Here is a 20,207-nt window from a genome sequence, read left to right on the forward strand (position 1 = left end):
AGCCAATGAATAAGTCCAATCTTCGAATGTGAATGAGCCATTCAAGAATGATTTGGCAAACGGTGATATGAAAATCAGTTTGGGGAATATAATCAATAATGTTGTAAAGATTTTGTAGGGTATTTGATGGACACTTGTCTTATTAGGGAAACCACTTCATGGACAGTGTAGGTGCCTGACCACTGCAGTGCACATCTGAAGCTGAAGCTCAATAATACTGAATGCCCACTATAATTTAATATATAGTCACAGGGTTTAGAGTACAGCATAGGGAATAGAATCAATGGAATTATAACAGCTGTATACGATGTCAGAGGAGCAGTGGATTGGGGGAGGGGTATTATCCCTTTGTGAGGGGTATAAATGTCTATTACATTGTTTTGTACACCCTGAAACTAAAAAAAAAGAATGATTTGGCAAAACGAACAACAAAAAGCTTTGCAAATAGCAGACAAAGTCAGAGGTATTATCTGCCACTCACAAGTGTCCTGCAAAAGAAGATAGGTAAATGAAAGTTAAGCCATAGGGGCAACCTCTCCAGTTGGAACAGGGAGCCTAATGCAGTCAAAGATGGGGCTGGATTAATTGAGAATATCTAAGGAGCCCCTGCAGTTTGCATATGCCTAGGGCATTCTTTTTAGGAGAGAAGACTGAGCAAGTGAAAGTGAGAAACCCCAAACAGAGGAATTCAAAATGGTTAGTTAGGATCAGTGGCTAAAAAGATTACCAGTCCTCAAGAAAAAAACAGGATTCCTCCCCCTGCGCAAATATAATGTGACTAGTTGTATCTGTGTCCAAGATAATTGTTTAATCATTCCTTTGGGTTCTTCTCCTCGGTAAATTAGATTCTAAAAGCCTCTATAACTGATACAAATTTGTTTGAATGGGTGGACCATCTGGTTACAATTTCATTTTCAATTCCCTGTTATGCAACTGGGCACCCACATAAGAACTATCTCCAAAAGTGAGTAGACAGAGTCAGTCATAAACAAGCAAGAAGTTTAACTTTTTATTGCTAGCATCCAAGAAGTTAGAAGAGGAAGTATTTAATGAAATGATGCTTCCTTTAGGCAAACATTCTTTACTTTGATGTGTTTGATCTAGATCAGTGGTCAGCCAACTTTCCCTGTAAAGATAGTAAATATTTTTAGCTTTGCAGCCACGTATGGTCTCTGTTGCATATATCTGTAATTACTTTTTTTAAAAAAAAAAATCCTTTTTAAGGATGTGTTTTCTGTCTTTTACCATATTTTCATGCTATGCAATAATGGCAGAAGTTTGGAGACTGGTTTTAAACAATGATCTGAAATGAAATTTTTGGCCATGGATTTACTGTCATGAGCAAAAGATTTGTAATCATGACTTTAATGGGTTTATTAGAAAGCGAATTTGAAGTTGATCTCTTACCCAAGGCTTTTCAGCACATTCATGTGAGATAGTCTCTAATAAATGACACTTGTAAAACCTATTGTTACCTGTAAGTTTGCTATCCAGAAATTAAGTATGGAGTTTCCAATTTCAAATGATTATCTAAGACATGCTTTGTTTCTAAATAGGCTAATTATTAGTTTCTTCTCTTAATAGTAACAGGGATCTGGTATATTTTTAAGATTCCATTTCATTTGCTTTCTCTTTTATCCCATTAGCTGCCCACTTTTTATAGTTTTGTTTCTATAAATTGTCACTAAAGCTGCATTCTTGCTTTTACAGTGTCTCATTTTTTACAGTCACATTGCAGTTGAGCTGTGGTTTTTCACTGTTTGCCCATCCTTCACTAGGCCAGCAGGTGGCCTGTGGGATTACCAAACCATTCTTGGGAATCACTGTGGAACCAACATTCTCCTGCCCCAAAAGCCTAAGTGGTTAGATGATATGCCTTAGATTTTAGGGATATATTTTTCCTACTTCACGTGGTTTTTCTAAGAAGATAGATAAAACAACACATTTAAAGATTTGAGCTTTTACTTCTTCTGTTTACAATTTGAATAATATGCTGTCAAATAATCTTCCATTAATCTTGTGTTCAAGGCCTTTGTCGTATTTGGCTAAATAATGCTTACTCCAGCTGGCAGCTCATTTTAGCAGAATGGTATGCTTTATTTTGTTTTACCACTGGGTTTCTAACAACTTCTCAGACGATACTTGGAATTATAATACTTGTAATTAATATCTTCTAAAATTCGTTTTACCAAGATAAATTGTAAGGGGAGCACAGAAAATAATAAAGTAATAGTGTGGTTTTTAATCAATATTATTTAATAATCAATTGAAATAAAAGGGGAATTTTTTTACTCAATAGAAATTGGGTTTTATTAGCTTTTCTTCTTTTGAATAATAGACGTATTTTGTCTCTAATAGTTCTCTTTTATAGATATTTGGATTCTGTAAAAATGAAACTTTGTTTCTTAACCAAATCGTAGTTTCTTTTTTTTTTCTTTTTTCTTTTTTTCCCAAATCGTAGTTTCTTAAATGACATACTTTTATTTAGTGACAGTGAATTCTCTGGTAGAAATTTTATTTTCTCCTAAGTAAGGTCCAATCTGTTATTAATATCACCATGTCAACTAGATGAAAGGGAAATTTCATCTGAGTATAAAAAGAACACATTGGCATATGGTTTCTTTAAAAGTCTCTGAAATTCAACATTTAACTTCTTATGTCAGAAATCAAACCAAAAAAATCAATCTCGTCTCCATCTATCTCATGATGCACGAGTATTTTAGTGTTTTAAAGCATATTTGGGGGTTCTGAGTTGTAAATATATGAGTTTATCCATTTAATCTCACCACTCTTTTTTCTTATTTTTTATTTTTTTTAACATGGGTATTAGCTTATATATGTTGATTTGGAGTCGGAGTAAGCTACTGAGTGAGAGGAGTATGTGTGTGTATTTGTTCATTTCTCTTTCGTTTTGGTCATTTCTTATTGAGCCATTCTCAGAATCTTTGTATCAGCTGTCATGTTGGTGCCTTTCTGCTTTGTTCTTTTGAGTTGCTCACCGACTGGATGCTGGACAGGAAAGCTTTTAACAGATTAGTGCTAGGGCCCTCCCATCCTCTCCTCAGCCTGCTTGTCTGCCTCGTGGCAGCTGCATTCTGCCCTTTCCACAGCTCTGTAAGGAAAGGACGTGTGTGTGTGTGTGTGTGTGTGTGTGTGTGTGTGTGTGTGCATGCGCACTCGCATGTAGCATTCTCTGTCAGTATGCATTGTAAGGTTTCTGAAGCACAAGGAACGAGATCTTCTCCAGGAAAACTTTGTCAAGGGCAGCACACATGGAGAAAGTATTTCTAGGCTTAGTCTTGTAACTGTGATTGGTTTTGTTTTATGGAGTCAGAAGAAATTTATGTCACGAGACATCGTATTGCCCCGCCTCTGCATTTACCTGCCCTTTTTTTTTTGAACTCTCTCCCAGGCAGCAGTACCTGTCCAAAGACGATAGTTCCATCTTTTTTGAAAAGGAACACAACCAGACTGGATGATCAGAATGTATCTGATGAAGAGGCTCAGGGAATAAATGGAAAAACGCCAGCGAAACACACGGCTGCAAGTCCAAAGCCACAAGGTACAGCTGTTCAAGAATTTTTTTCTTTTTTTAACAGGTTGGGTACTTTGTTCATCAATGAGGTCTACCCAGAAAGAATAATGGCCACTAAGAAAGAGTTTTAAGCTATAACTGGGAGGAATTGGGTGCATTTATTTTTTCAGAAGAAAAGTCAGCCTGTGAACCTGCTCAGACAGAGTTGAGTATTTGCTCTGCTCCCAAAACATCTTATCATTTCTCTATCATGGTTCTTTTGATATTGCAGAAATTGGCTCCATGTCCCCTGAAGAGCACTGTGGTCTCTTCATGCATTATGTTTGACTTAGTAGCAGGCCTAACTTAACTTTTTGTGTAATAAATATGTAACAAATAAATGTGTTTGCAAGTACTGTCAGAAGGCATTATGACTTGCTAGCTGTTAGAGGATCTGTGAAACAGATCATTCCAAAACATTGCTTAACAGATTTAGCAAAAAGGTGACAACACTATTAAGGAACCCAGACTTGAAAAGCCTTCTTAGTAAAGTAATCACAAAAATTAATGTGTCCCTCCATTGAGGAATGGAGTAGCCAACAAGTGGTAAAACAATTACAATGGTAGAACTCTTTGATTCATTGTTTTGTTCAGTGACCATTTCCTTTTACAAATACATTTCTAGTAAAGTGGGTATTAACTTTGAGGAGCACAAAATCATAATTTTGATGATAGCAAGGCCTTCTGAAATGCAATGTAGAGCTAAGCTCCAATGTTGTTTAATGTGTAGTTTCTTCCTAATAGAGTTTTATTTACATTGAATGCTGAACAGTCAACCAAGAAACAATACTGGGAATTTGTAGAATGACTGTACTTTGGAAACTCAATTTCTATTTGGTTTATTTTGTATTTGCTTTGGTCTTTTTTTCTGTTCTTGCACGGAAGAAAGTATTATAGAGAATGCATTATAAAAGAGCTGGTGTTAAAGTTCTTATGTTTTAAAGATTTCTGAAAGAGACCCATAAAAAGGATTTAAAATGGAATCTTCCACATCATGGAATATTTTTCTTTTTTTCTCACTACTAGCTATATTGGTGATGATATGAAGTACGGCTGTGGTATCAAGCAAGGTGAAATAATTGGTGATTCAAATGAATAGTCCATTATAACCTTTTCTTTCCACCATACACCTCTCTATGACATTGGTGTGAATATGAACATAGAAATATTTTGATCTTGATTTAATTAAGCTGTTGATTTGCAAACCACCAAATTCCATTTTGCTCCTTAGACCCAAGCTGACAAAAATCAAATGGTGTAAGAATGTAAAAAATGAATGCCATTTAATTTTATGTAATTTCCCAGATCAAAAGCAAGAATTTTATTATTTATAAAGCCTTTTTTTTGGAAGCATCATGGCATTACTCTATTATCTTTCAGAGTTCATAGAGATAAAGTATAGTAGTGTCCTCCTGGAGCTACTATGTGCTGAAATAGCGTATTCTCTGGGGAGACAACATTTGACCTTGCTTTTGCTGTTTGTAGTTATATCAAAGTCAATATATTGCTCCTTAAATTACATATTTACTTCCTGTCTTGATTTGAATATGGGTTCATATATACGTGACTACATAACCACAGGGACTATTTCCTGAAATAGCCAGGTGCCACTTAACGATGGGGTACGTTCTGAGAAATGCATCATTAGGTGATTTCGTTGTTGTGCAAACATCATAGAGTGAATTTACGAACCAACATGGTCTAGCCTATTACACCTCTGGGCGCTGTGGTACAGCCTATTACTCCTACACTCCAAGACTGTTTGGCATTTGCTGTACAAAGCAATATGAGATTAAATCAAGCCCAAGAGAGAATGATGCAATCAGGAAACGCAGTAAACACAAGAAGTATGAGGGTGATGCCTGCAGCATAACAAGGCATACTGTTTTACAGCAAACTTTTCTTATAAGTAGAAAGAGTACCCTCTAAAATAATGATACAAAGTATAGTATAGAAAATACATAAACCGGTAACAATTGCTTATTATCATTAACAAGTGTGATGCACTGTACGTAATTGTATGTGCTATACGCTATAGGACTGGCAGTGCAGTGGGTTGGTTTACACTAACATCCCCACAGACACTTGAATAATACGATGCGCTCTGATGCTCTGATGGCTAAAACATCAATAGGCAATAGGAAATTTTCAGCTCCACATTCATCTTAAGGGACTGCAGTCATACATTCGGTCCTTCATTGACCAAAATGTTGCTTGATGGTGCGTGACTGTGTTAAATAAATTACATAGAGTATTTTATACTCCTTTTTCAAAATTATTATTTTGGCCCTCACTTATTCTAGTCCCCATAGTGAAAATTTTAACCCCACCCCCAACTCGGACATTTCATATTTCGTCATCCCTAGTTTATTTTTTCTCATTCATTACAATCTGACCTACTATATGTTTGACGCATCCCTGTTGGGCTTTTTTCTGCCTTTTGCACTACTGCATCCCCCGATGCCTAGCACACAGTGCAGCACACTTTCAGTGATGCTTGTTTCTCCATCACCACGTTTGCGCCACTTGCTTTGTTTCTGCTGTTCTTCGTTTACAACTTAGAATGAGTGTCATAAAAACACCAGTGTCCCTGAAGTGGGGCTACATCTTGGTATTGTGAGGTCTACTGCCAAATAGGTTGGGTACTACTTATTGACTTATTGACCAGTAATAAGTATTCCCCACCGTCTGCTAGAGAGAAGCTACTTTTCATTTCTCCAAACCCTTAAGAATATCTGGCTGACGAAGGCCGAGAAGGGAAGAGGATGTTCATAGGGACTCCTGTGCCCATGGAGGGATTCTCACATGACATCTCTATTCCCACTGCTGTGCAAATCCCTTTCGTATTATGAATGGTGAGGCTGCTGAAGTTTCAACATCCATTATATAATTTTAATTTAATTGAAGACTCATATTCTAGACCAGTGGTTCTCAACTAGAGACAACCTGCCCTTTAGTGTTGTCTTGGTTTTTGCTTGATACAACTTGTGGGAGTTGCTACTGGCACTTACTGGAGGCTGGGGATCTGCTTCACATCCTGCAGATTACACCTCAGCCTCCCCACACCCCCATCCCAAACAAAGACTTAGCCAATCTGAAATGTGAATGATTTGTAAAACTCTGGTCTAGATCCTAAAAATAGTTCATAATGAAATCTAGTTGGATTGTTTCTCATGTGCAGTGCTAATAAGATCACAGCTGCAATTTATTTTGGTGAGTTTTAAAAAGGGGAGACAATACTGAATAACTTTATTGGTGTTGATTAGGTAGTAATGTGTCTGGAACAATATCAGGTATATGTTTGTGTTTATTAATTACGAATAAGTAAATATTTCCAAATAATTATAGTATATAAAAGGGTAAAAGTGCTAAATTTTAGATTAGAGATTAGATAAGCTTGCATTTCCATCTAAATTGGAGCCGGTACATTTAGAAATGGGTTCCTTTACTAGTTAGGGCTTATTTTCCCCTCAGCCTTGGAAAACACCCTAAGGCCTGAGAAAACAATGGTTTATTCACTTCATACCAATCCTACCAGTCAAAAAAACAAACAAATTACTGAGCAACTTCAAATGTAAGTCTTTCTTCTCATTCGCCACTTTTAATTGTCCTATTTCCTTCCATGCTAGACATAACTCAAAATAACTTTCTTAGCAATTAAAACTAATGATTCTTTTTTTCTCCTAAGAGCTTTGATCCACAACATTCTCCATAGTTAATTATTTTGATAAAACCCGTGTACCCATGTATTGTCAATTCTCAATCATTAAACCTAAACGTTTGAAAAAGTTTCATGAACTTGGAAAGCCACATTGTTTTGTAATTTAAGTAAATGTACTCAAACCTTTTTCATTTGCTTCTAAAGTAAAGCATTCTATGTGTACTGTTCCATTCTTAAAGTATTATTTGTTATGAACAGATGATGCTTTAATATATAGCCAGCTATTGTTTTTCATAGTAAAATAAGAGTGATCGAAATGCAGTAGTCATCCCCAAACTTAAACTGCAATTAGTGTCTCTTTTCATTCTTAATTAGTTTGAGTAGTTGGAAATTTTTGAATAATAAGATTGTGTAGTTCTATGTACTGTCTGTATAATTGGCTGTAATAGAGCCTATTTTATTTATAGCTATCTAGGTATCTCAAACTTAGCATGTCCAAAACGGCACTACTGATCTTCCCTCCAAAAATTGCTCTACCTACTGTGTCAGTGGATGACAAATCCCATCCTTCCTGTTCAGGCCAGAGGTCTCAGAGTCATCTTTGACTCCTCTCTTTTTCTCTCATACCTCACATTTAATCTATCAGGAAATCTACTTTAAAAATATACCTGGAATCCAAAGCTTTCTCACCATCTCCTCCTAAACACCATTATCTCTTGCCTGAATTTTTACGATAACCTCCTAACTCTTCTACTACCCTGCTCCCCCCGTTCTTAACACAGCAGCCCGAATAAGGCTGTTGGACTTTAAGTCATGTCCCTCCTCTGCTCAGAACTCTGCAGTGACTTCTTTCAGTCAAAATCTTTCCAGTTCTCCACAAGGTTGTACATTATGAGGCCCTCCCTCTGACCTCAATACATACTCTTGTGTACTTTTGCTCCTTTGGCTCCAGTCTCACTGGCCTCCCTTGGTCTACGTGATGGAATGCTCTTCCCCAGATAACTCCCTCAGCTCCATCAAGTCTTGGTCAAATCAGAATTTCTCAAAGAGGCCCATTTTGAACACCCTACTTAATACTGCAATCTGCCCTTTCTCCCCACTGCATATACTCTAGATTCCCTCCATCTTGTTCTTTTAACCCCTCCCCATTTTTCTTAGCACTTAACACCTTCTGATATATGATTTACTATGTTTTTTGTTTCTTGTCTTTCCTTTTGTTCATTGATATGATCAACTGCATAGAACTTAATTGATCTATTAACTTGATAGTTAATAAATATTTGTTGAAATAATGAAAAAGTAAACATATTTAAAAACCCCTGTGCAGTATAGATGTGTAAGATTTCTGTAGGATATATATTTTGGAAATGTCGAGTTCTTAATGGTTGTATTAATTTATATTCCCTCTCAAAATGTATGAGATTTCACATTGCTTTATATCCTCACTGACAGTATTGTCAGATTTAAAATTTTTGGTTAATCTGATGGAGATGAAGTAGTATCATATTGTGGATTTAATTTGCATTTCCCTAATTAGTAGTGAGGTAGAACACTGATTTTCCTGTTTACATCCTTTTGGCTGTGGGAAGAAGTAGTAAGTTCTGTTCTAGTCATAATGAACTGGAGGTGCTGATAAGACACCTAGAAGATGTTCTGAGAGCATTTCCAAATATTGAGCCTCCATAGCCTAAAAGAAAGATCAGAAATGGTGAGAGAGAGAGAGAGAGAGAGAGAGAGAGAGAGAGAGAGAGAGAGAGAGAGAGAGAGAATCATTTTCACTTGTCAGTTATATTTGAGCAAAGTATGCATGTTTTTCCTCTAAGACTGTGATGAGCCATTCAGGTACCATCTTGAGATTTTTGTCATATTCGTGTAACATTTGTGCTCTTTTATTTAAAATGTGTATATTTACTGACTTTACTATACATTCGGCTTGTCTGTCTTGCCAAAATAGATGCCTCCTCTTTGCTCCTCTTTGCCCATCTTTATCAACATCATTAAACTGTCTGCGCTCTAGACTATCAGCTCCTTGATGACAGAATTAATTAGTTCCTTCATATATTTCACAAATTTGCCAAGCACTGTGCAGGTAGTTACTGGGAATATAGTTATGATCAAAACACACATATTCTTTACCCTTACAGAATTCCAGTGTTGTAGAAGAGAAAGCTTTACATCTATTATGTATTTAATATTTTATTGCTGATCTATTATTTAATAGTAGTTACTACTAATTAATAATCATATAATAATTTATTACAGCACTTTGGGAAAAAGTACACAGTGTTATGAAAGATTTTAAGAGATAGGCATAGCTGAGACGGGAAAGGTTGGTGGAGTCATCTCTGAAAAACTGACTGGCTGATATGTATCATTTTGAGTCTTTCAAACATCTAACAGTATCTGGCACATGATAAATAAATGTTTACTGTGTGAACTGTAGATTAGCGTGAGTTATTTTATAACAATCTTTACATACAGAATTATAAAGAACACACTCACTTCCTTATTTGAGTATTCTAGTTAGGAAAGTTGAAGTTACTCCTAATTTTAAAACTACTTTTTTTTGGTGGAATATTGTCCTTGTTTACTATCTTTGTATGTATTTGTTCTACACAGGAAATAGTTCCTTAAGATGAAGAAATATCACACTTATATAAGCTCCATCCTTCCCAATAGATACTATATTAGCCACTCCCCCCAAGCATATCTTGGAAAATAATATTTTCATAAAAAGAAGCATGTTGTTTTTTTGATCGGGATTTTCTTCTCATTTGTGTTGAAAGTAATGAGGCGAATTAATTGTTACACCTGTAGCTCACTGTGATCTATATGTATTTTTTCTTCTCTGTAAGAATTGATAACTGGCGAGCTCTAGGCCATTGACCATCAGGCAACCGTCAACCGAGTTTATCAGAGATGAGATGACTGAAACCAGGGTAACCAGCTTGGGGGAAATGGGACATATAATTAAGAGACATGATTCCCCACCTTTCTTCCGGAAGTTAGGAGAAAGGTTTAAAAAAGAAAAAGATGATTTATTTGATTTGTTAAAACCGGTTATAGAAAAAATACATATGTGTTATAATCTTTTCTCTAGAATGTAAATTAAGCTCTTACGGCATATTTTCTTATCTACAAATTTTCTCATTCATTGTGGGAAGTTCTGTAGATTTTAGTATTTTGGGAAACGATCTGTTCCTATTCTGTTAATTGAATGAAGGGCTTATTAATAAGCAAATGACTTGTGGCACATCGATGCAAGCTAGCTATTAATGTAGCAGATAATAATAATAGAACTTCTATATCTGCCTTTTGCTGGATTTATGATGAGGAGCAGTGCTGATAATTAAAGGAGCCAGAGTCTGGATACTAGTCGTAAAATCAGGTTACCCTTGTTACCCCAGGCCAATCACGTAACCTCATAATCCTTCTTAGACATCAGAGGTGAATGATGGTACCTACCTCAGAGGACTGGAACGTAAAACTTTTTATCTAAAATCCAATGAGATAAGGTGCTTTGGTTAAATGGGAAGATTTTATAGCGATGCAACGTGAGTGTTGCTATTGCTTTGTTGGCTTTTTTGTTTAACTTACTAGCTCTGGATTCTGGTATATCTGTTATTCACTCTGTTACTCGAAAAATGTGTTTTGTAGCAAACAGTGTATCCCTAGGACTTAATTTCAATGTTAGCACTTTCTTTTCTCTGTTTAAACAACTGCTATGTTATCTCTATAGAGTTTGTAATGCTATAGCTCTATGTTGAGCCCTAGGTGTTTAACAATACCATATTTAAAATGACCTAAAATTAAAGGATCTGCCCGAATCTTGGAGATGGAATTTCTATAGGGTACAGAGCAAATGTCCAGATAGATAAGAGTCCTTTGGTGAAGGTTCTCTACAAATTTGACAGACCTCTTTATAAAACTTTGATAATGCTGAAGATTTTTATACACAGGATACCAAATTTCATGTGTGTGTATGTGAAGGAAATACTGAATTCTGTTAATTCCTTTCTACAGTGCCTCCAAAGCCATTACATCTGCAAAATTCACCTTTGTCCAGTATACACCAAACCCCCAGGCATAAAGCTTTATCTAGTGCAGCACCAAGGATGGAGGAAGTTAAACCTGTCTCAAAAGAAAAATCCAGTAAAGTATCAGATCTCATCAGTCGCTTTGAAGGAGGCAGGTAAGAGCTCATTTACAATGGGAGAAGGCAGGGGGGAGATGAAAGCTGGTTTTTTGAAAAAGATGATGGAGTTAATACATTTTCTAAATCAAAAATGGATCTTCTGCTATTAGGTTTGGTAGGCCTTTAGAAAAGTGATTTTTAAAAAATATTTAATCTTGCCCTAATATGAACTGTCATTTACTGTTCATTACCTATGTGTAGCTTCTTTATTGTATGCTATGTAGATCTGTAGATATGCTCTCTCTTACTTCCCCTGTATCTGTGTATGTCACTCTGTGTTACTCTTTGTGGGTCACTGTTGGTTGCTGGGTATCTGGGTTGTCTGTTTCTTACTTACAATGGAGCCTGTCTGGTGAGCCTGTCCCATCCCAGAATTCTGACCCACTTTATTTAATGTAGGTCTTCTGTATCCATTCAATCCCTGTTTCCCCTCTCCCCACACCCCTGTACTGGGTGTCGTGAAGAGATATTGACAATAGCAAAAATCACGCTAAAATTCAGTCTTACATTTATTAGATACTGTTACATATTCTTTAGTCTTAATGTTTCAACAAAGATGAGTGAAATACTGTATATTTCTCACTTAAAGATAAAAATAAACTCACATAAGTTGCTTTTCTACTTACGTGACCCTCAATTGTTTTTTCTTAGAATTCCCATCACTGACAAACAGAATTTAAAAAAAAAGCAGAAGCACTTAATTTTCATATGTCATCAAAAGTCTGTATATAATTAAACAGAACTGTATATATAACTTTGCTTTCATCCTTGAAGACACATATTTCCATTCTGGTAATATTTGGGAATGGTCTCCGTTGGGTGATTTTATTATTTATTTGCAAGATTTATTGTTATTTATGTAATGAATCATAGCTTCAAGATGCTTTTAAAATCTTCTGGAAATTGTGCCCAATGAGAAAACTTGTGTCCCTCATTTAAAATGAGACTACATTTAGGAGCAAGTTCTGGAGAAAATTAATTCAGAAGCCTGTCTTCATTCCCAATCAACTGTGGAAACTTGAATCGTGACTATTTCAACTTCAACATCTCCCCCTCTGAGAAGGATTTTTAATACCTTTGCTCTCTTAAAGTATAGTCATCTTTTCTGGCATATTTAATTCCACTTAAAAATGTTTTGTTTCTCCGGGCAAGTTGATTTAATTGCACAGAGTGACCCCTGACATTTGCAGGGTTCCAGGGCCGTGTCCAGTGACTGCATTAATATGAAGAGTCACTGGATCCCTGACCCCTATTTATAGTGCATGCCAGAGCCTGAATCCCCGGGATGGGGCAGTATTCCGAAGGCTCAGTCCTCTGAACCTCACAAATTTGTTAACCCATTCTTTGCATTCCTCTCCCTACATGAAAGGCACACAGTTTTCCCACTTATTAATACCAGTTTTCTTGTACTCTTTCAGACTTCACACATTCAAAGTCATATTTTGATGCAAAACTTGAAGGTTGGGTTCTAAGGAGCAGTGCGCTATAACTTAGGGCCTTTTAAGCAAACTTGCTTTAAGGGAAGCTAGGGTGTCAAGTGAGCATTTCGGCAAATCTAGAGAAGGGCCATTACTTGAGGCAGACTCCACTGCCAATAGAAAACATAGTTACATGTTCTTACTGAGGTGTTATCAGGAGGAACTGCACTAAAAGAGTCCGAAGGGGTTAGTGTTGCATTAGGTCTATAGGACTTTAATGGGAAGTTTGTATTTCCTGCGGAGTGATGACCATGCAGTGTAGCTCTTGAGTTTTATCCCAGTTATTGCAGTTTTAACCAGCACTTTGTAGAACAGAAGGAGATTCGGCAGGTTCTGAGTTACCACAGTAAATTGACAAGAAGAACTAACGTCTGTTACAGTGGGGTCACAGAAGACCACGCCTCACTACTACAACCTTATCCACATATCATGCTATTGCTCTTTGCAATAATATAAATAACTCTGCTTTATTAAGATGATTGACTTAGAGGATGGATTTGGAGCAAATTAATTTAATATATATTTTTTTATCATGGTCTTTCTTTCTTTCTTTTTTTTTTTTTTTTTGAGAGTAAGAGTAACTAGTCTTTTTAACCTATGAAAGACTTCAAGAGTTTAGGAAGAAATAAATAACATTTTCCCACAAACTAAATGTTGGTTTTTCCCAAAGACACTGCCAAGCCAACTGTTTTTCTCCATTGTAGCAGGAATCTCCTACCTACTGGTTCAACCATTGCTTTTACTGACCTTCCTTCCCCACCTCATCCCTACCCCATCCCCCACACATATGCCCTGGATTTCACTTATTACAGAAAATTCCCACCTCAAAATTCCCAAAACAGTCCTTTCCAAAAATCCTAAGCAAGTCCAAAGTTTGGTGCAGAGAGTTTCCTGGGGGTCTTTGCACTGCGTGGCTGGACATTGATGGCCAGGAAAAGGACCGTGTGACTCAGACCTCAAAGGACTGCTCGGGTATACTCTCCTAGATGGCACATGTCAATGGTGCAGTGTGTCACATTCATTTTTTTTGACAACTTTAATTACATAGATGACATTTTCTCCTACCAGTTTTTTCCTTCCCTTCCTATGGCACTAAACTCTACCATGTCCCTTCTTTCTTGCTGTCTGTTCCTATTCTCTGTTCCGTTCTCCAGTCCAGCTCAGCAGTGTCTGGGAGGGTGGGTGAAGGAAGAAGGTAACCCACATCCCAGCGTTATCCATGGCCTTTGCTGCTGCGCCTGCCCCACCTCCCTCTGCCCTGTGACCTCCACTTGCAAGGGGGATGATGTGAGCCCTGCACTTCCTTCCCATGTTTGTGTGCAGCCGAAGCACCTGCTCCTCACTCCATCCTTCATGGTCCAGTATATTATAATGTGCAGTTAAGACCAGGGGATTTAGCATCAGATTTCATGGTTTCAGAACTCGGGCTTTGTCAGTTGTGAGCCATGTGACATTGGCCACATTATGTAAGTTTCTCAGCCTCGATTTATGGGATCCCAGTTTTGGAATTATTATGAGGGTGAAACAAGATAAGTAATATGAAGGACTTAGTATAGGTTCTGGCACTTAATAAATGTTAGCTGCTAATATTGAATTAGTGCCATGATCATCATCCAAATCAGTTATTTATTACTCATCGAATATTTTATTGAGCACTTTCCATATGGCGAGTGCTATGCTGAGAAGTGGGGACAACGCAGAGAACAAGACAGGCACATTCTGCTCCCGCACAGAGTATTAGTCTATATTTATCTTTTCTCCTCATTAGGTCATAGGAATCGCTCTAAGACTGCAGCCCAGAGTTTGATGTTTTTCCTCCCTGGAATCCTAGATTAAAATGCTGTACAAATATTTCCACAGGAACATTGTAATATATTGGCAGTTAGGTTCCATTGTGCTACTCTGGCTCTATCTAATGTCAAGTAATAATAAGGGCTTCTAAGAAAACAAAAATAAAATGTGTAGTCCGTGGTGGAGTGTGCTGTAACAGACTAATCCAGGAAAGCTTCTTTGAGGTGACCTCTGAGCAGAAAGCTGAATGCTAGGAAAGGAGCAAGCCACACTAATGTCTTGGAAAAGGTGGTCGTAGGCAGAGAGAACAGCTGCTCAGAGGTGCATGCATTTGCTTATTGGGAGTGGGGGCACAGCGAGGAGACAGTGATGGCAAGAGCACGTGACTGAGGAGAAATGGAATTTAATAAGGCCAGGGCTGGTAGAGAATATAGAAGCCGGGAGGCCATGGTCAGGATGCCAGGTTTACCTGGATGTGTGCCGGAAAGCCCTCCCAGGGTTTGATCCCTGAGGCTGACGAAGACTAGATTGGAGGGGATCCGGCGTGGAAGCGAGAGGTCAGTGAGGAGGCTGTGGCAGCAGGTGTAAGAAAGTTTTTGAGAATATGTGTTCCTCTCTCCAAACAAAAATGACTTTTGGTTTCTAACCTGTTTATGAATTGAGGGCTGACTATATTTAGTTTTTAAATGTTAAGAAAACAAAAATCTTGGGTAAAGATGGTTTTATTAAATACAAAGATTTCTCATCTCTAAGTCTATACTAACAATTAATAAATAGCCCAAGGAAATGTTTCATCATACAGGTAAAGCTCAGGCTTATCATCTGTATTGAAATGGTTATTTAAGTGGGGTTAGCGTCCTGTGAGACTGAGAACTGCACTGGAATATTCTTATCTATGTTTCTAAAAGTATCAGAGGTGAAAAAAGGGCTTCAGTAAATATCCCTTTTGTGCTGAAATAAACTTGTTTTTCTTCTAGAACTTGTCGATGCCAATGTTTTCACACCTCCTTTGTGTTTTATCTTTTAGTACATTATCAAATTATGGTGATGTGAAGAAAGATTCTGCTGTGAACGTAAATGCTCCTAGAACCCCTGGAAGGCATGGACTGACAACCTCACCTCAGCAAAGACTCCTCCCCCAGCACCCACCACAGAAGCAGGACAATGTTCCAGAGCCAACTCAAGATGTACAGACTTGTGTGGCTAACGGTGTAGTGGCAGCACAAAACCAGATGGAATGTGAGGAGGATAAAGCAGCCCCTCTTGGCCCAGATACTCCTATTCAAACTTCAGAACCCTTGCTCCATTTGAACTTAGTGAATGGAGCAAGAGATGAAAATAGCACGGGCCCTGCGTCACCCACAAAAAATGACAGTGATGGGAATGCTTCTGACAGTCGCTGCAGGACTCCAAGTGTAGGCCCAGTCCTCCTCCTGGAAGAAGAAAGGGCAGACACAGAAGCCAAGGTACAAGAAAGGGAAAATGGAGAGAGCCCTCTGGAACTGGAACAGCTGGACCAGCACCAGGAGATGAAGGTAAAGCATGAGACTAGCTCATAGGTAGGAGGAAGCACTGACCGTTCCACGACAGTGTTTTGTTTGTTGGTTTTTGTTTGTTTTTGTTTTTGTGAGCAGTTATCAGACTTACAAAAAGATGCAATAAATTTTAAAGTGATACAAAACTACTACTTCTAAAACAACTACTCCTAAAACAACGTCAAAAAGTGAGTGTCTTTAACCATACTTAGCTCATCACAGAGCAAATGGGGGAGTGGAATAATAATTCACGCTATAGCATGTTTCATAAACTGGCAACAGAGAAAGTTGGGTGAAGGAAAGCAGAGGAATTTTGTCTTTTAAGAATTAGAATCGCGGGTCTCCGGAGTCATCTGGCCTCGGCTCCACGTTGTACCTATGGTTAGAAATGTACGTGGTGGGAACTGCAGGGATCTTCTTGATGCTTCGTTTAAGGTCCTGGTCAACCGTGGCCACAATGTAACACTTGTGCTGAGTTACTCTCTGTCCTAAGCAGTCGCCTGCACGGTAATCGTTTAATCTTGGATCCTTGGCAATCCTTAGAGCCACTCGATACGTTTGTCCCAATTTCTCAATTTCAGCCATTACACAGTCAGTTATAAAGGGATACACGTGGCATACAGACAGTCCATCATTGACTGCACCAAGTCTAGTTTGGCTTTAATGGAAACCTTGATAAAGCTGGTATCAACCAGGATGTGGTCAGGTGGGCCCAGCTCTGTGTTATGCTGGAAGAATAAGCAGGAAGGGTATTGGGGGACTCCTCCTCCCTGGAGTGCACTGGGATCTTTCTTTTCTTTCTTTTTAGGTTTTAACCTGTCCTTTTCTTTAAGCCTCTGATCTCTGAGATTAAGCATTCCCTTCATGGTCAATTACTTGTTTTCTTTTGCTTCCTGGTATTCACACCACTTGTCTTGTTTCCTCCGGAATCCCTCTACAATTTTAAAACTCTATTTCATAGCACGGTGAAATGAATGAGTCAGATCACCCCTACCACCAGTCGAACAATTTTTAGGCTCCAGCTGCTAATGGGTGTTTCCCCTACTCTGTGAGGAGATATTTCACTTTTTCTCCGCGTAATGGTTTCTGTTGACCTATTATGATTTCAAGTGTCAGAACAGTGTGAAGACTTTGATATAGGAAAACCACAAACATTGTTTTTATTTACATAGGAAGGAAATGTCCGTTGTTGCTCTAGGTGTTAGGGCGGTATCCCTAATATTTATGGGCTAATAAGCAAGAGGAAATTGTATAATCTTTCTTTTTCTGACATTTCTAATCTAGTAAAAGAAATAGACCTGGAAGATTAATTTGTGCTAGCGAATGTTTCTTGAAAGGACATGAATATGGAAGTACTTAGAAATTATTCAGCAGGTATCTATTACACTTCCAGGCTTCTAAATTAAAAAAAAAAAATCCAATGAATACACAATTTTATAATTAAAAGACTCTTTGAAAATCACCTTAGTTTATCAATTCATTTATAGAAGCAAAAACAGTCCCAGAAAAATTGGTGTGATTACCATCATAGCCTCACCCCCATGCCAGTATTGCGTCCCTAATGCAGGAAGTCACAAACATGAATGCCTAAATGTGGGAAATGTCAATGAATACAGCAGCCATGAGTAATACACTAGAGAGAGGTGAGACTGGGGCAAACTAGAAGTTCAAATCCTTTCTGAAAAGGGTGGTAATTCCATGAACCACCTGAGTGGCATTTCTGCTCACATGATAGCAAAGTGCTGATTTCCCGGTGAAATGTGGTTATACTTTATCTGTGTTACTGCAGAAACTTTGATACCATTCCAGTGACAAGACCATTGCATTTGTGTTCTTTATTCATGTCAGTATAGTTCTTTGGAAATATTAATAAATATGATTTTTACAAAGTACTTGGCATTTTTTGGATCAAAGGTGTGGTATAGGCATCATTGTAGAGTTCCCTGGAATAGAAAGTTGTTTGTCTCTGAAGACAAGAAAAAAGTTTCCATTACTTAATTTCTCTTATCAATTATAAATAATAATCTATGTAGGAGAGTTTAGAATTGAAAATTTGGTTATTATAGAAAATTTTGCAAGTGACAAATCCAAGTCCTAAATTTGTGTGTTTGTTTTTTTATGGTTCTCTGTTTTAACTGACATTAACATAGGCAGAAAACCAAAAGAACTTTTACTAAAATATTAGAGTAAAAAGTGATTGAACTTTAAAGTAATATCTACTTTATGATACAATTTTTACTGACCCTGAAAAAAAATTCCACATAGACAAAGAGCCAATGGTTCATTTTCTTGAGGTTAGTAAACTAATTTTAAATGCTGATGTTTGAGCAGGGAAAGTTTAAATAAGGAAGTGGGTAACAGAAAGTATGTCAAACTAGTTAACATCTGAAATAACAAAAAAAAACACAGGACATTGCAAAGTGAATCTCAAAACAGCTTGATAGAGTGTTGTTTTAGTGTCTCTCTGCTTGAACCATGGCGAACTAAAGAGAAGATTAGAACCAAGAAACTGAAGACTCTTACTTAATATCTGTCCTTTTACCTTTGGAAGGATGCCACCAGCAAGTATTTATAAAACAGTAAGAGCCGTTTTTATCAAGGGAAATATTTTAGTTGGGGATGATGCCTGTGGTTGCTGGGTGCTATTTTTTCCCCTCTGTCATATATTATTATGTATATATTTTTAGAGCTGAATCTTATTTGGTTTGGGAGACACTTAATAGGGCTTTCTTATTAAACTACTGAAACATATACTAGTATAGCTGGCCTGTCTCCTAAACGAGAATTGAAGTACATGTTATATGTGGGAAGAAAAAATGTTTTTCTCTGCAGAGCTGTTGATCCAAGTACCACATGTCTCCCATCTAAAAAGGAGTGTCAGGATTTAATTTCTACGTGGTGACAATATGTTGTTCCCCTTTGTTGCTTTGATGTTTGTTCTTTTCCTTTCCTTGTTCCAAAGTGCAAACAAAGATGTTAGAGTTAAGGGGGGTAAATTTTATGTTATGTACATTTTACCATAATTTAAGAATAAAAACATTAAAAAAAATTAATGCTACGTAATATACTGAAGTAAACAATTGGAACCAGGAAATCTCAATGCTACTTTTGACTTGTCCACTAAATAGCAGTATAACCTTGAACAGCTCACTTAAATTCTTTGTGCCTTTAGTTAAAGGATATAAACTGAGTATAATCTTAAGGCCCTGTTCAGTGATAATATAATGATTCTATGCTGCTATATGTAGGTATATTCCTTTGTTACCATAGCCCTTCAGATTGTTGGCTGTTTTTTAAACTAATGTATTGAACTTCTAAGACATAATGGAATATTTGAGTTTCACTATGCAGAAAACTGAAAAAAAATTACTTCAATCTTTACGTAACTCAATAAAGAAATTTACATCAGAATAGTTTTAAATAAGTTTCATTTCAACCAGAATTAAATTTAATGGACGTTTCCTAAATGCCCACCAGGAGTGAGAGAATGATGGGTTGGGGGAGGTAAGGTAGGAGTAGAACAGAATGGCAAAGACGGTTCAGGAAGTAGATACATATTAAAATATATCTTGAACAATTATTTTTAGTAATTGAGAACAAACTTAAGAATAGTCTCAGCTTGTGTAATTGTTTCACTGATTATCCGATGCAGTTTGATCAAGAATCTCTTTCAACGATGAGTACTGTTATTTTTACCATGTAAAAGGTAAAGAATACCTAGCTCATTGAAACTATTATTGTCTCCACTATACTTTAGTGATGTACACTTTTCTAATGTTTAAACATTTTACAGCACCTAGAATCTACCCAGAAACCTCAAAATAAGCAGATTTAAAAAAAAAAAAAACACACCTCAGAACCAAAGGAAAATGAACACTTTGTGATGTCTTTATCTCTCACCGCCCAAAGTGTGAACAGCATCTTTAAATTAAAGTTAATCATGTATTAGAGCAGATTAAAGGGTTGAAATCTA

At 37.2% G+C, this 20,207-nt stretch overlaps 2 protein-coding genes and 1 pseudogene across 4 annotated transcripts in view; 2 read left to right on the plus strand and 1 right to left on the minus strand.

Moving 5' to 3' along the window:
- BICD1 (BICD cargo adaptor 1) overlaps positions 1 to 3,503 on the plus strand; it is a 310,361-nt gene extending 306,858 nt beyond the window's left edge. Inside the window, exon 8 of the mRNA XM_081058306.1 lies at positions 3,413 to 3,503. Within this exon, the coding sequence (XP_080914432.1) occupies positions 3,413 to 3,439 (27 nt within the window). The 3' untranslated portion in view covers positions 3,440 to 3,503. The remainder of the gene's footprint in view (positions 1 to 3,412) is intronic.
- Positions 1 to 20,207, plus strand: part of FGD4 (FYVE, RhoGEF and PH domain containing 4) — a 181,771-nt gene that overhangs the window by 121,519 nt on the left and 40,045 nt on the right. For both annotated transcript variants that reach the window (XM_081058310.1, XM_081058311.1), the window contains exons 2-4: positions 3,413 to 3,562; positions 11,259 to 11,427; positions 15,727 to 16,234. In XM_081058310.1, coding sequence (XP_080914436.1) covers positions 3,413 to 3,562; positions 11,259 to 11,427; positions 15,727 to 16,234 — 827 coding nt within the window. The remainder of the gene's footprint in view (positions 1 to 3,412; positions 3,563 to 11,258; positions 11,428 to 15,726; positions 16,235 to 20,207) is intronic.
- Positions 16,562 to 17,100, minus strand: LOC308501641 (rRNA-processing protein FCF1 homolog; annotated as a pseudogene). Its single transcript has one exon. The product of its transcript is annotated as an rRNA-processing protein FCF1 homolog (transcript).

Source organism: Rhinolophus hipposideros (genome assembly GCF_964194185.1).
Source record: "Rhinolophus hipposideros genome assembly, chromosome: 9".
Lineage (NCBI taxonomy): Eukaryota > Metazoa > Chordata > Mammalia > Chiroptera > Rhinolophidae > Rhinolophus > Rhinolophus hipposideros.